The 17,267-nt window shown below is 40.3% G+C and overlaps 1 protein-coding gene across 3 annotated transcripts in view; it reads right to left on the bottom strand.

Moving 5' to 3' along the window:
• The window catches only part of slmapa (sarcolemma associated protein a), a 51,319-nt gene extending 37,765 nt beyond the window's left edge, over window positions 1–13,554 (bottom strand). Inside the window, exons 1-3 of one of the 3 annotated variants that reach the window (XM_008302732.1) lie at window positions 13,409–13,554; window positions 12,387–12,459; window positions 55–91 (exon numbers count right to left, since the gene is read on the bottom strand). In XM_008302732.1, the coding sequence (XP_008300954.1) occupies window positions 55–91; window positions 12,387–12,409 (60 nt within the window). In that variant the 5' untranslated portion in view covers window positions 12,410–12,459; window positions 13,409–13,554. Of the gene's footprint in view, window positions 1–54; window positions 92–7,848; window positions 8,071–12,386; window positions 12,460–13,408 lie in introns of those variants that run through there. The other 2 variants (XM_008302731.1, XM_008302730.1) reach the window with 2 other exon arrangements.
• Window positions 13,555–17,267: the final 3,713 nt, after the last annotated feature.

The raw sequence follows: 17,267 nt of genomic DNA, 5'->3' as shown, positions 1-17,267 counted from the left end.
CACACACCCTCAGCAGGACAGTAACACAAACAGGACACACACTTCTGTTCTTACCTTGTCTACAGGTAGTGGTAACGGAGCCTGGATGACACTGAAAGAGGAAGAGAGAAGAGAAAACAGTTGGTCACCATGGAAACAGCAGGGAGCGAAGGCACATGGAGTAACCACGGCGACAGAAGGAGGGAAAAAAATGGCTGTTGAAGGTCTTGTGACACTCGCTTTTCACCTCGTTTAACAAAAATTAAGACTCGGTACGACGAAGTCAATGACGAATCCAACCTCGACTTCCATATTGCTAAGAACAATGTAGCATCACAACATGAACAACAAGTTAAATAATGGCTTTCTTAACAAAGCTGACAACAGTTTTTCTTTTTTTAACTACAGGCCTGGACAGACACGCTGGTGACTGCACACAGAGAAACTGAACTGTCTTCAGGCTAAAGCTATAAACCGGGGTGGTTGTTAAGCGTGGTAAATCAGTGCATTGTGGTTGTTGTGTGAAAGTAAGTGAACGTCAAACACAGTCAATCATTAAGCTGGACAGGCTCTACTTAAAGTACAGTGAAAGTCAGTGATTAATGGGACAGTTCACTCAGCCTCAGGCCAGTTTTATAGAAATGTAAAATAAGCTGGTAGTCAGCTTTACTAATGCCCAGTTATATATTGTTTGTCATGAACTTGCACCCAAAATCACAACCCACAATATGCTGCTCCATGCATTTAAAACCAGGTAAGAACCTGAACACCCAGAGGAATGTGGGTGCATTAAATTGTTTTTTTTGTTTGTTTTTTTAAACAGATACTGTAGCAGTGAGTTTATGAAGTAATGCTCCAGTTGATCGAATATTAATCATCTTAACAAGCACAATTTTGGCTGAACATGATCGACTGGATATTGATGTTGTACTCTGCTCACAGAAAACAGCCCATGTTGATGAACCATTTGGTTTTAGCTTATTTAACTCCTCGTATCTAGAAGTTGCATGGAAGTCAATGTGATATTTTTACTTTTTTCTAAAATCAGATCTGAGTCACTGTGTGGAATACAAATGGCCACCTTCACCTTGTACCCTGCAGTAATGCGACACCTGCCTTGTATTTATCCAAAGCGCCGTAATCTTACAGCAGCATACGGTCATACAGGTTTGTTTAAGGAGAGGTGGATATCATCGAGAACTCACTTCGAAACAGTCACAGTTGAGGAATGAAGGTAAACTGGACTCTGTTAATGTGTAACTAGAAGGGGAGCTGGAGACTGTAGCAGCTCACACAACAGCTGGGAAAATAACGAAGCCTTGGCTCACTAAATCCAGAATGCAAGGGTGGCGTAAAGTATTCACACGACAACAACATTTCCAACAAGACAACTTCAAGAATTCTCTAAAGAGAACTGAATTATTAAACAAACTGAACGACTTTTACTGACATTACTAGCAATGTGTTAAGTTGTCTGCATGCAGCTCCATTTTATCCAAATTACAAATCATTTTTAACATGGTGGTATTCTCTTGGGAATATTTACATTGGCTTGGAATAAGTGTTACTCTGGAAATTTGCTGACATCTGAGCTTGATTGAAGTTCTGCTTAATAAAGATGAAAATTTTTATAGATCAAGAATACACTGGGCAAATAAATCAATAATAATAAAAAATGAACAGATTTATATAGCATTTTTCTAATTAAGATTAACTTATTTGGTACATTTTGTTTTTTATTTTAAAGTGTGAGAAATTTCTAGCTTTTAGTTCTAGTTAGCTATATTTTTTTTGGTTTAGGCCAAAAATTCCTCCATACAGGTAAAAGCCCAAATAATGTCAGACTAAATGAGAGCTTTCTGTCTGGATTTGTCTCATTTTTCACGTTGAGTGCTGTTTTAATATCAGCAGCTGGCACGTAAAAAACCGAATTGCAAATAAAAAGGCTGCTGCAATCTTTGGTGCATTGAACAGCATTCTAACCCACCGACTGCCATTTGCAAGAGCGTTTACAAAAGCCAACTGGCGCTATTGAAACATTCAACTGCAGGAAAAAATGAGACAAATAATGACCTCATTGGCTTTCAAGTAGTTGTCCATGGGAGAGACAAACTGTGTCCTTGCACTGTGGTCCTTGACAGAAGTTCAGAATAAACCAGGGAGAGTTTCAATAGCGAAACCTGTGTTCAAACAGACATACAGTATCTCTAGCCCGTGGAAAAGCAAACATAGTAACCCGAATCAATTCAACTAAAGGTAAAGTTGTTTGAACTGAAACCCTGTCAGTTTGTATCCATCTACACAGGCAGAAATGTAGAGCAACGGGTGGGCTGACAAGAGTACTCTCATTCGCCATTTTGCACTTGAGGCTAAAGTGCAGGTCAGACAAATGGTCAAAGGATAAGCAAGTCATTTAAAAGGACATTTGTACATTTTGCACCAGCAGTGCAGCTACTCTGCAGAGACCACAACAAACAACGTCCACGAAGCAATATCATCCATCACAGTAAACACCACAGACTTCATATTCAATCCTGATTTTCTTGCGCTGAGTAAAGTGTTTTCATATCAGTGCTGCATTAGAGCTCTTCTGCCTGTCCATCACTTCACCCAGTGATGGAACTGAAAGTATCCTCCAGTAAACACTTTAATCCTCCTGAATATGCACTCTGAGAAACTCTACTGTCTTATTCAGTACAAGATGCTTTGTTTTCTATCTAGTCTTGTATCTTGAGAAGTGTATCTACTTTGAGAAGTGGTTCATAAAGAACTGGACAGTGCCTGAGGGAAACTACTTCTGCCATCTCATCTAGATTTTTATTGGCATTGTGAGACAATTTATAATACTACACTTGTAACTGCATACCAGCAATTAAGCACTTAATTTGTAGTGCTTTCATGTTCCAACTTCTTTCTGATTGCTGTGTGCTGGCGTTGAGACTTCCTGAGGAGGATCTCTTGTCTGTAATGGCTCCTTCTTACTGTGTTGTTCCAACAATTTGTTTCTGCTACATTCATTCAACCGCAGCAGCCTGTCACGCTTTAATTTCCATCACTGCAGCAATCACAGTGCATAATGCTGCCTTATTTATCATTACTGCCAGCGGCAGCAGTCATTCAGAGAGCATCATCACAGCAGGAGGGACCAAGCTTATTATTAGATTTAACAGCCTTTTGCACTGGGGCTTCACGTAACCTGAAGTCACAAAGCCGTGTCGCCTACCTTGCTTTCTATTGTATTTAACAAATCTGAAGGTTTTAGATATACAGAAAAGCTTTAGCCAGCCTAAGCAGAGTAAAACAGTTTTTTAAATGAATGCCTTGACATAATCTGACAGAGTAAAGTGAACAAAACTTTCCCAGAGTACACTTGCATACTTTTTCGAGCTACCTAGTCGGTAGGTTCCTCCAAGGATCATATCTAGGTCCTCTGCTTCTTGAGTTGTAATCCCAGTGATGGTGTGTCAAGGTTCTGAGAGGACCTACTCTTACTTAGGTAGCCCACTCTGGAGAATGTAACGGTCTGGCTGCACCACACCACTATTCTGCTTGAGGGCGAAAAAAGGCTTTGGCTTGTTTGTATTTGTCTAAACTAATCACAGTGGTTGTGGGAGGAGCTCATGATGAGTGAATGACTGAATGCTAATATGCGAGGTGGGTCAAAAAAGTTCCAGGACTGGTGTCACAAAAGATATATTTCAAACCCCAAACTACAAACTACGAGTTTTCCCCTTCAGACGATCAACCAGCACGTCTACAAAGAGATCCATGTTTGCTTCGTTCAGTGTGCGAGATGAGGCGAGAGTTGTGGCAGGACAAGTCTTGGCTGCTTCACCATGACAACGCGCCTGCTCACAACGCCCTGAGCATCCCACAGTTCCTGGCTGAGAAGAACATCTCTGTGCTGGAGCAACCTCCCTACTCACCCCACCTGGCTCTGTGGGATTTTTTCCTCTTCCCCAAGCTCAAGGGGTCATCAAGGGGACCCGTTTTGAAGACGTGGACAACATCAATATAGCTGTGACGACAGAGCTGCAGAGGATCCCAGAAGAATCCTTCCAGGAGTGCATGGCGGCGTGACAGAGAAGGCTGGGAAAGTGTGCTAGACTCCAGGGGCATTACTTCGAAGGGGGAAACTTGTAGTCTGGATTTGAAATATATCTTTTGTTTTGACACCGGTCCTGAAAATTTTCTGACACACCTTGTAGAACATTTAATGTATACGCGGTGACTTCAAAAAGTTCTCAGCCTCACCAGAAAACATCGCAGGAGAAAGATTGTTCTTGCAATATATTTCAGGATAGTGTCCTTCAACTTCAATGCTTTTCGTCCACTGATATTCAAGCTTGGCTCTCCCTTTCAGAAGGTCACATGTTGGGCCTTCAGATTCTCCTCAACAGCATGGATGACTTCATCATCACTCTAAAAATGGCGACCATGCCAAGTGGGATTTCAGTTTGGGAAACAGAATACAGATGACGCAGGTCGGGGGAGTGAGGTTTATGGGGCGACAGTTTAAAGCCACATTTGGCTTCTTCTGTCACCTGTGCTGTGTGGACGGACTCATTGTCCTGGAGCAACAGCAGCCAGCTTGAAGCTGACCTCTTTTTCTTTGATTCCTTCAAACATTTGAGTTTTTGTGGACAGTGATGTAAGGCTAGCACACAGTTATGCCACAAAAAGGGGAGTTACGCCTGTTGTTTCTGGGTGAGGCAGAGTACTCTCGTTTATTGCATGTATACAGTAATAGTAATTCTTATTAATAAAGAAGCCTAGTTATGAATGACAAGTTCCCTGCTGTCACATCGTGGTAATACATCGCGTAAACACATAACAAATACTGGTTATCTGTCTTTAATAATTTTAGTAATTGTATCGGCCCTATGGGGGGGAAAAAAGCCCATTCCTAAAAAACGGTTTTGGTTTGTGAGCAAAACAAAGAAAAATAATAAGCCCTGTAGAGCTGAAGAGATTCTCAGGCTTCAGTTGTGGTGGAAAGGTCCACAGCAGGTGTTTATCGCAGGATCTGTCCACATCACAACCAGCACTCAGTTTCAGAAATCAGACACTGACTGTAGAGACCAGACCAGCACTGCTCCAAATTAACACATTTTTAAAAATATAGACCCAAGTCCACAGCATGACATGACCTAAATTCACAGATATTCAACTGAGGCTCAAAAGAACATCAAGTCTGCCTACACACACACTCACACACACTCACACACACTCACACAAAGTGCAGCTGGCCCACAGAAATCAGTCATTCACATCAGATCTAACCGAGAATGTTTTGCATGCAGTCCAGCAGAGACTGATGATGGAAAACACTGGCAGTAGTTTCCATCTGCACCACACTCAGATATTTCTACGGTTAAACAGGTTTTACAATCACACCACAACTCAGACCTGTCCTGGAGGACATATGAAGCTTCTTCGGAGAACATTTTAATCTGTCCTGCACATGGCTCTAACATTCTTATCAGGCACTAACTGAACATGTCTGTATACTATTGAAAAGCTACCATCTAAATTGAGGGCTTCCACTGATTAGTCAGTTGACAGCGAGCCAAATCAACCATTTTTTAAAGGAGAATTCCAGTGTATTTCAACCTAATGTTTTTCCCATTAATGTGGCTATTATGGCTTTAAGTGTCAAGCGAACTTGCACTCTTGGGCTCTGTTGTAAAGACACAGTGAAATAGCATTTAGTGTGGGACAATGTGCATGAGCTTCCAGCAACTTTTCAAAGCAAACTGACCTTTATCTGAATCTTTATAAACATTTGTTTCTGGTATGACTGAAAGGAAATTCGCTGACTGGAACAGATATGTTGCTAACTGCATTAGCTGAGCATTCTCTCCGGCCGCTCCTGGTCTTTTCTTTCACTTGATTTCGGGGAGGTGACACACTATCTCCAGGATGCAGAAGCTGCAGGATCATTAGGTGTAGTTCCACAGCTGGGATTTATATTACATAGATACATGGAGATTTCCTACGTCTGCTACAAACAGGTCCAACTTTTTGCAGCAACAGTTTTCCTCTTCAGTTGGGAGCAGAGCAGTGAGTGCAGGACCACCTCCAGTTTTCAGAGGTATCCTGCCTTTCAGGACGCCCTCTTGTCTTTTTGCATCCATCTCCACAGTCAAAGTCAAGCTCACACTTGTGAACAAACCGGTGTGCACTGATGGAGATGTAGGTGATTCAGTCAAAGTGTCCATAACGTAAAATGCCCATTTCAGTATCTAATGTCTGTATCTAACTTTGGCCAGAGTAAAAACAAATGTTTGAATCAACGTTCTTCAGTAAGCTGCGTGTTAATTGTCCCAAGCTAAAGTCGGTTTCCCTGAATCTCCACAAAATAGGCAAATAGGGTAAAATTAGCATGACACTCAGAATCCAACATCCACATTAATGGGAAATAGAAACATACCAGCATCTTTGAAATTCTATTAATTGTTAATAATCTATCAAGGAAAAGGTGACTTTTCTCTGTTTTACATCACTGTACACTCCACCTCTTAAGGTTGACGGACAAAAATGTTGGCTCAATCAATTAACCCTGTCAATCTCTAAAAGCACACACACAACAACAAACACAATCACAAGTGCGACTAAGAAGTTGTGTTGATGCAGTGGCGACCAACAGTCACATGACAAAAATTAACAGATTGTTTTAGTTGAACTGGGTTGAACTGCAGGCTGTGTTTATACAGAACAGAGAGGAGACATGTATGGAAACACATTAGAGAGACTGGATGGAGGAGGAAACATACTTGATCTATAAAATACATGTTTAAATATGTAAGGTCCTCACCTTACTATGTGAAGTGCTATGAGATGACATGTTGTGAATTGCTGCAATATAAATACAACTGAAGTGAATGGAGTTAAATTAAATGCAGCGTGGCTTAACAATGCCATATAGGGGATCAAGCTGATACACTCTACATGGTGAAATATCTCCAGAGTTGACGTATTGAGTAATGTGAAAAACACCCAGTCTGTAAAAATGTACATCGACAGCATGAGGAGCTACCATTTCTTAGTAGTCATCGTGGTAAAGTATCTATGGTATGTAGAATGACCTTTTTCCAGTATTGGTTACACCTGTGGGCAGGTGGAAAAATGTTGTTCATATTGAATCAATGCTTTTTAAAATATGTTTGTAAAATAAATCAATCAAGAAACTTTTACACTTTTGTAGTTTCCTTTTTATGATTTATGGTGTTTTATCTGTGTCATACTGCACAATAGACATTTCTGAGTTCATGCTACTTTTAGCCATTGTCGTAGATTCCACAGTGGTGCAAGACTTTATACTGCAGTTAAAAATAGGTCCACAGTAAATACAAGCCCAGAAATTGCTTGAGATTCAGGGGGTTAACGATGAAGGGAAGACATGTCCTGGAAAACCTTCCGACTGCCTACACATTTGTGCATAAGGACAATATAAGCCTGACAAAAACAGACGATTAAATGGTGGGTTGCCTGATCGGAGGTAGAAACAAAGTGAAGGATCCTTTCCATACAGCTGCCTGCTCAGCTCTAGTCTCTTATGTTGTACTTGCATTCAGAAACACAACAGACACCTGAACAAACCACAAACCAACTCCTTGGTTTGTGGTTTGTTCAGGTGTCTGTTGTGTTTAACACCTCTAACCTTCATTTTACAACAGGATATAGATCACTCAGCGCCACTGTTACTGATACAAGCTTTATATCATCTTTTTTTTTTTTTTAACACAAAATTTCGACAGCTTCTTTCAGCTGTAAGGCTCTACGAAATGTTAGCAGTGTGACCAAGCCAGATCAGGATCATTTTATCCTTAAAATCCTGATTGAAACTGTGAACAGCAGAGACGTTACCTGTCAGGTCTTCTTCCCGTGTCAGCCACTCATGTGTCACAGGGCAAAGTTCACCGTTCGGCCTCTATCTCAGCCTGACTCAGCCGCTCCGGTGAGAAAATGCACCCTTCCCTTCTACTTCATTTTCTCTTGTGGTTTCAGGGCGAGCAGCTGACTTTTCCACAGCGCGAGTGAAGTCATCCCATAACACAAACTTTCTTTCTCTCTTTCCACTCTTTGCTCCTCCTCTCCTAAGAGCAAAACAGCTGATTTTTCCTTCCTTTAACTTGTGCAAGTTACTGTAGCTCCACCCCTGACTGGCGCTCACTGTGAGCAAAAACAAACACTCCTCTCTGCTGCAATTGTGATTCTTTATGACTTTCATGATCTGTGGGAGGCTAAAGGTGTCCTGTAAACTAACCTGGCACAGCATGAGGGGTGGGGTTATTATATTTAAGTCCCACCGACTTTCAAAAGAGCAATGGTTCTGAAACACCACATGAACATGAGTAGGTGCTTTAAGGAAATACGGGTGGTGATTAACAGCCTGATAAGGGAACAAAGAAGAGCTATTGTCATGAACAAAACAATGACAGGAGACATTATATCAACAGGTGAGACTACATGAGCACCTGAAACTGTGTGTCATATTCATTATAGCGACTTCCTCTGAACTCCTAAAGCACGATCTGGGAGTTTGTTTTGCTCCAGTCACATTTGTCCTTTCTGTAGGTTCATTTTTCACATCAACATCTTCCCCTCTATGGAAACGGCACGACTGTAGCAAGAAGCAAAGAGGACTCATGAATGTCTTCTGTGCTGTATGACACCGTTATAATGACATAAATCATGTTAAAAATGCATTTCTTTGATTAGATGTTTTACAAAAATGGAATCAACATTTTAGCAAGTGACATCCTAATATTGGGAAAACAATGGTGGCTCCACATGCGACAGATTATCATATTACAGCCTCTACACACGAAGCATTTTTCACACCACTCTGCAGATCAACATTAGAAAGATATTTCACCATGCAGAATGCAGCTTTGCACAACTTGCTCTTAGGTAAACCTTTTTTTTAAAAACCATGCTACATTTATTTTATAGATCAAGAGAGCTTTATTTTCCTCTCAGTCTCCCAAAATAGTTTCCATACACGTTTCCAATCTGCGTTGTGTAAACACAGCTTGCAGTTCAACTGAATACTCGCAGAATTTTTCTTTTGCAACTGTTGGCCACAGCTGAGTGAGTCACGACTACGAAGTTCCACAAAGGAGTGCAGATTTTGTTCATATTTTACAGGATCTGCGCAAAGGGTTTATTTTTGGCAAATTCTAAAGGCATGTCGAATAAACGGATTTAGTTGAAATATTAAGATTGGTTTTGGTTGTTTTTCCCAGCAGAACCACACGCCACTCTTATTACTCCTTTAAGAATGGTCGAAAAGTTTTAAAAAATCCAACGATCCTTTCAGTTTTTACAATTTCAGGCTCTATCAATAGTGTAATTAGTGCAATTAAAAAAAAACAGATAACAAGCCTGTCGAACCAGCCAGCAGGTTTTGGAGGTGAATATATAACTTGCATTGACATGCCCAAACAACACATCTTGCGTTGGATGTTTTTGTTTTGCCGTTCCCTGTGTGTGTCACCACGTGAATAATAATGTGAGAAAATGACTTCAACAGAATCACAAAAGCAGAAACTGCTGCTGCTGCACATTTTCAAAGTTTTTTTGGGCACGTTCCAACTTGTGGTGTGACAGCAGACGTTTCATATTAGATGGAAGACACAATAACACGGCTTCATTTGACGTGCTGTTTTCTGTATTCTATCACTGTCGATTTCACATAAAGTCTAATGGAAGTGGCAGCAGGGGGAGGCAGGTATTTAAAGGAAAACTTTGAACAACTTTTCAGAGTTCCTATGACTGCTTTAAATGCAAAATTAAAAAGGTCTATTTTTTTTCTTTTGCGTCTCCAGAGTCACACCTACAGATGTACCACCGAATCAACTTTTTAACAGACTTTGAATGTGCATCCTTTCTGCTCACGCACAGGGGGCAACTGTACAAAACTGTACTTGGCAGACTTCCAGATGGCTCCTGCTAATGCTGGGGAGCACAGACATTCCTCAGCTATAAATAAATCTGTCTGATTTAGCTTCACATCGCTCCCTTTGCAGGTGCACTTCATTAGAGACAGAGCTGCACAGACCTAAACACAATAAGTAGAGCTATCCTTCATTAAAGAATTGTCCTTTCACTGAAATTTGACCTGTTGAAGAGAGTTACTATCATACATGAACCTGAGATCTGAGGTGTCATCACTGGAGTGTACATCTATGATGGTGGACCTTCCTCCGTGCTATCCCTACAGTGGATGTATATTGAAAAATTAAAGACTGACAACCACTAACATTTTTTTAAGAACTTTAAATTGGGCCTCTTCAAACTTCAAAAACTTCAAACCTCGCCAATTTAATGGTATGCTGTCTTTAAAAAAAGGAAAAAATGACCTGAAATTTCACCAGTTATCACAAGAAACTGTAAAACCAATCATCAGACTTTCAACTTTTCAACTAGTCGCCTACCGTTCAGGTGAGAAATTTAACCTATGATGTCATCAAAATCACGTTATTTCATATGTCCTATTCAAATATTTGCCAAAAATAAAACATTTCTGACAACTAAATTCTGTATCGATTCTGTACAAAACAAAAATGTGAAGCCATTAGTGACTCAGCTGCGACTACAAAATTTTGAGACTGAACTGAAGCCTGTGTTTATAGAGAGCGTACAAGAATGGAAATAAATTCAAACTGTAAGTAGTTCAGCTGTGCTACCAGTGAAAACTCTGGAGCCCTGCTTTATGATATTCAGTCTATCAAAATAGATTTGGAATTGATACACAGATCTGATTCTGAATTCAGACTTAATAAAATGCTTCTGAACACCAACTCTGTTCATGACTAACTTTTGGTGAGATCATGGGCTTTTCTAAAACATAAGCTGTCATTTAGTTTTGGAAATCAGTTCTTCATTTGCCAACGCTGACAGCAGACAGAAGTGAAGCAGAACCACCAGACTCTGTCTCAGTCTAGATTCATGCAGGTCAAGATGCTCATCTGCAGTTTCCAGACAGAAAGCTGGACAGCAGGGCAGCAGATGGCACTTCCCACCGCAGCACCGTGACCCGGCATCACGTACGCACACATGATTCTGCATCATATCGACAGCAGCCAATTACAAACACCCAGGTGGGCCGAGCTCCACGCTGAGTCAGCTGCTGGTCAGCTACAGCTGGGGGCTGGGTGACACACACTGTAAAAACATAGGATGTAAAAAATGCAGTAAAAAAAACAAAAACTGCATATCTAAAAAATAAAAATGGTGGAAAACTAAAACGTTAAGACTAAAATAATTACAATAGCTGTAAATATCTGTAAAACACTGACATGTATAGCAGATTCAAATACAGAAAACCCTGTGATTTTACAGTCATACATTGTAGAAGGATAAATTACTATTTAGAAAAATAATTATTGATGTGGACATTATATACAGCTTTGGCCTGGGTGTGAGTCAAATAATATGCTTTTCTGTGATATTACTAGATATTATCTGCAATTTAACAAAACTGGGAAAACCTGTAAAATAACAGGCAATCTTTAAATTAACATTTTTCTTTTGATAAAATGACATTTGTTTGTAACACAGTCATATTTTTACTGATGTTAACACATTTAAAATAGTGTCAGGTTACAGTCAAATGTAAAAGGACACTCCATTTGCAAAAAATAGAACTTTGATATGGATGGTATTAACTGTTTTGTTGTTGTTGTTGTTGTTTCCTACAGTTTACTCGCAAATTGAAACATTTTTTTCTGTGACTTTACTGGTTACAGTTAAAAAGCCTACTTTCAGCACGTTTATTCGTGCACTGGAATTTGAACAACAATAAATAAGGAACTATTTCAGATAAAAACCTGAAATTTTCACTTTTATTTGACATCATGCTGTTGATTCAGAATCTACAATGTTGGAAATGTAGATCAAAGAGTCTCTGATTAGGGCCGAGCTGAATTATGAAAATAGCTGATAACTGAAAAGTCCTATCTTTGAGGACACATTAACCCAAAAAATGATAATGCAGAAGTTAACTCGTAATATATTTTGAATTACGTGTATATTTTAACTATTTGCATATTTTTTATTTTCCCCCAATTTGCAGCCACAGCTGCATGTGAGTCAATGTGCAATTTCTTTTAATCATAAAGTACTCGATAAATTAATCTAAAATGTTCAAAATACTATTTTAAATATCTAAAGCTAATGATAAAATAGTTTCAAGCAAATCAGAGACAGTCGAGCAGAGGGCCTCTGATGATTTAAGATGGAACCACCTTTCTGTCTAATTCTAATGTCGTATGAACCAGCAGCAACAAATAACCATCTTTCATTTGAGCCATTTAACCACAGAGGAAGTTTTGCTGCCAATCTTACGCAACTTAAAATTTGCAAGTGATCAGTATAAGACTTCATAGATCAATGCTTACTCGCTTCGTCGGCGTGCCTCCATCCCATCAGGTAGGAAGAGTTTGATTGTTGACACGATGCAGCCATGAGTGACTGGAGACACAGACAGACAAAAACACTTTAGTACTGGTTAGTGGCTGTGATTCTGCATCCTGTTAGAAGACTGTGGAGTTAAATGTTTGTATGGAATTTTGCAATAAGGTCCTGTATCATCCATTCATCTCTCAGATCGACAGTGACGCAGGTTAGAGCTCAATAAAACGAAACAATCTCAGAGTTATTGTACGGTAATCACACCTTTTGTGGTGTGGGGGGACCTTAACAGCAATGCCTCTGACAAGATGTCCCGTTTTTAAGATTATTCCATGATAGTCACAGTGAGTCTGCTGCCCAGAAATGTTCCTGTTGCTTTTTTTTTTTTTTTTACAATTAATCACCACCATAATCTACCTTCTGATTACACAAGACCGCTCACACAAAGGTTAAGAGAGGAGCAAAAAGCAAGAAATCCATCTTTTGTGTTTGATCTTAGATCTTAAGAATTAATGCGTAAAGTTGTGTATAGCTTGCACTGGGCTTTAAATAACAGTATTAATGGTTGTGTGTCCTATCACCTATTAACAACAGGTTACCTAATTTTGACGTCAACAACCACTTGGTAAAACATGCTGCACATGTTTTTTTCATGCGTACAAAAATTCCAGTGATAGATTTGTTTCTACTTGTTTACATTAAGGCCGTAGCATCAAGCTTGTCTGGTTGGTTCATCGATTTGCTCTCATCCAGTCAATTTATCATTTGACAAATATTCGCTACTCTTATTTTTATAAGTAGAAACATGTTACGTCATAATCACCAGCTGATGTAGTTCTCACCTAAAAAAGGCCACACTAATCTGTTATCATTTCAGTAAAAAAATAACCATGCTACAATTAATGTTCTGCAAATACTAGCTTTTTAATCGACAACGAAAACAATAGCTAGTTGCAGTCCTACTTTTATGTCTTTGCAGTGTGTAATTATACAGTGTTCGTGCATGTACCTTTGCGTGTGTTCTCAGTGACGTCGACGCCGAATTGAATGATGTCGCCGGAGAGGACTTCGCAGGGCGGACTCTCCTCTGAGCCGCGACTCAACCTCTGGCTGTTGATGAACGTCCCGTTGCTGCTTTTAGTGTCCTGCAGGTAGAACTGACACACACAAACACAACAGGTGAGAACCACTTGAAGAATACGATAAAACAAAAATGTAACAAATGCAAAAATCATGGCCAGAGAAGTCTCTGAGATGAGGGAGAGTCAAGCTAAAATCCTCAGAGAAGGGAGGTAAAGTTAATGGTACAGGATGACAGGAAACATTATCCACTGTCACAGTCAGCCAGTGGGACGGAGACGATACAGTAAATACAATACAGTCGAGTACAATAATACAGTAACATTAATACAATGATGATAATAAAGATAGAGAAGTTAGGAGGCTTCAGCTTCTGGGGACAATGGATATTTGGCCAAATTTAATGGAAGTTACTTCAGTGTGGACCAAAGAGGTGGATCAACGGGTGTTTCTTTTTTGTTAGTTGTGTTTTGTTTGTGCCTGCAGACGTAAACCTATCTAGCACATTTCAAAATTTTAAATAACTACACTGCAAACAGAGTGCAAATCTGGCTTTTAGGAAGATTTTGAGCATTAAGAGAGACTGTTAGTCTAAAAAGTTATCCTAGTAGCCTTTTAATGTATCCTACCAAAGAACAGCTACATAATTATGAAGGTGATTTGTGAGGGAAAAGATTTCTGGTTTGCAAGGGATTTGTCTGTTTGTTGTCTTGTTTTTTTACTGACACAATACCCAGCCCGACTGATAAATCCACAGATGAACAACAGACAGTCATTTAGATGTACTTTTAAGCATTTGTTCCCAATTTCAGGCTGAACAACTTATCGAAATACAGTCGTGACTCGATAATCCAACCCGTAACAATCCGAAAACCTTGCTATCCGACAGGTTTTAGGAAAAACCAACGGAACCCAAAATAGCCTTAGCATACCGACAGTTTGGATTCCGACTCCGACATGACATTTCATGTCACAAATAAGGATAACGGTGTATTATCTGCTGAACAAGCCAACAGATTGGCTACGTTCAGACTGCAGGACTTAATGCTCAATTTGGATTTTTTGGGGAAATCCAATTTTTTTGTGAGTTCGCTCACATTTCCAGTTCAATGCGACTTGTATGTGATCTGCTGTGTGAACTTCATACGACCCAAAAGTGTCCCGCATGCGCAGAAGAGGACACGACGACGTCACACGCAGCGAGCGTGCTCAGTGTTTACAGAAGTAAACACGGATGGTGGCAACGGCGGGGGAGTAGAGCTACCGCTGCTGCCACCGCCACCGATGGTGGAAACAGAAATGTGACCGCTAACTAAACCGGCATCAGCAGCCAAGTACTGCCTGTACGTTCCGGCCACTTCCACCCCGTCTGAGCGCTGCCCCAGGGTGGAGGTGTCACCCACGACTGCCCTGAATATTCTGATATTCGTCATTAATTGGGCCTGAATATCCAGAGACCAGAAAATGCTATTAGGACCAGGCCTGCTAGTTATTATAGCAACTATGAACAATAATTAACAACAAATGAGCCTCCAAGCATCAAGCCCTCCTTGTATCTCGACCTCCGTCTTGACAATCCGACAGCCTTGCTATCCGACATAAAAGAAGGTTTTACATTTTGTGTCGGATTATCGAGTAACGACTGTATTACTGAAATTGCAATATAGCTAAGTGCAATGTCCAAATCACAGAAGCTGCGATGTTTTTGATAAAGTTATGATGTGTTAATTGATGAATCAAGCGTTGGTGCTGCAGAGATGTCCCAGCCCATAAATTATACTCTCCAGATGTAAGGGAAAACGCTTATTAAGGACAAACAATAGCAACATTTACAGTCATTTTAATGTTTTTTTCCAGTGGGCAGAAGAAAAACTTGCAAAAATCAGAAGATGATTTGATTTTGAATGTTGCTTTGTGCCATTCAGTCCTACTCCATTCACAACTGAGTCCCTTCTTTCTCTCTATCAGCACATCAGGCTGCATGAATCCTAGTTCATGATTTAATCCTAAAGATGTTCTGTACACAAAGAAAGAAATACTCTTTTAATTCTGACCCAGAGATACAAATGCTACAACATTTTATGCCATTTAAAGCAGAAGAAATCCACAAGGACAACAACAACAACAACCATGATGGCAAGGCACATACAGACAGCAAGAATCCCATCAACAACCGTTTCATTCATTCTGACGGGTCTGGACACACTGAGGCAAAGAAGTCAACTAAGACACGCACAACCAGCCACAACACGGCACATATACAGACAAACACAAAGAATAAAAGCTAACATTCACACACAATCCTAGCACAGAAATATAAAGCTGATACAAAAAAACCCCACAAGGACACAGTAGATATAAAATTACACTGCGCGCACACACACACACAGACACACACACACACACACACACAGAGTAAGCGATCTGATCTGGATGCCTGAGGCCTGTCTGTCGTTCCAGGAGTTTCATTCATCAGCTCTCAGCTCTCCGTCATGACTGAAAAGCTCTGTCCTTCTAGCGGAGAGACAGACACCGACTGAACAGTGAGGAGAGGGACTGAAGGAGGAAAAAGCAAAAACAAGAAACCGGCGGAGAAAGAGAGAGAGAGAGCGAGAGAGAGACAGAGAGAGAGAGAGATGCCGACACTGACTGGTTCACTGTTTATCCGACTGCAGCGTGCTACGAAGAGCTACCAATTCACAGCTCATGATAGCTATAACACGCACACACAGACATTTACCTCCTGTCCCCATGGTAACCTGGAGATAGGGAGGGACAGACCTAACTATAGAGCTTTTCACCCAGCAACAACACACAGGGACACACACTATGCGTCACATATGGCTCGCACACATTTCTACCTACACTGGTGTGTCTCGCACACAAACACAGAAAACATGACGTCATCCACCTGAGAGCAGCAGACGGCAGGTTTTGCCCGACTCCAGCGAAAGTCGTGTGTGTGTCGTTTGTTTTTGATGCCTCGTTTCTCTTCTAGCACTTCACATGTTGGCTTCTGCTTGCTTCACCGCAGCACAAGGGACATGTCACACAACCAAGAAGTTATAGTCATTCCATCTCAAATTATCACTATTTTTGAGCATTTTTTTCTCTGATTTGCCTTAATATTTTATATTTATTAAGGCATTTGTGAATTTTTAGTTTAATATCTCAAACAACCTCCTGAATAAACTGAAAAATTGCCCATCGACCCGCTTTCAGCATGTTTTTCTGCACAAATTAGAGGCTATGTTTAAACAACAATATTGCGGGAGCTATTAGAAATGTGTTATTATAAAGCCTGAAATTCTCCTTCCTACATTGCAATATGCCATTGATTCAGAAGCTGGACAAGTAGATCAGATTGTCTCTGATTATGGGTAAGTTGAAATATGAAAGAACAATTAAGCGGTCAGGAAAAGTCCCATCTCTGAGCACACAAACAAAAGAATTGACAATGCAGAAGTCAACTAGTGAGATACAAAAACAAAACTGTTGCTAAATGGCCTACTCATCTTAGAAAACATGTTGGGTTCATTGGGTTTTTTTTTTTCCTCAGTGTTGACTGTTAGTGAACCTGATATCTGACTGAGCCATGTTCCAGTCACTATTTCATACTCACTTTGTTGTCTGATAACAAAAAGAGGAATATGTGAATGACAGCAGCTCAACTGGGAATTCAGCTGTGCTAAAATACAGCATACATGAGCAAATAATCTGAAGCACTTCCATGTTTCTGAAGCCTTGGGCCTTTAGAAACCTTTACACTGTAGAGCGTTGGACTTACT

Source organism: Stegastes partitus, unplaced genomic scaffold (assembly GCF_000690725.1).
Source record: "Stegastes partitus isolate 25-593 unplaced genomic scaffold, Stegastes_partitus-1.0.2 Scaffold1865, whole genome shotgun sequence".
Taxonomy (NCBI): domain Eukaryota; kingdom Metazoa; phylum Chordata; class Actinopteri; family Pomacentridae; genus Stegastes; species Stegastes partitus.
The sequence above is the reverse complement of the archived record's forward strand: the minus strand, read 5'-3'. Positions and strand labels throughout refer to the sequence as shown.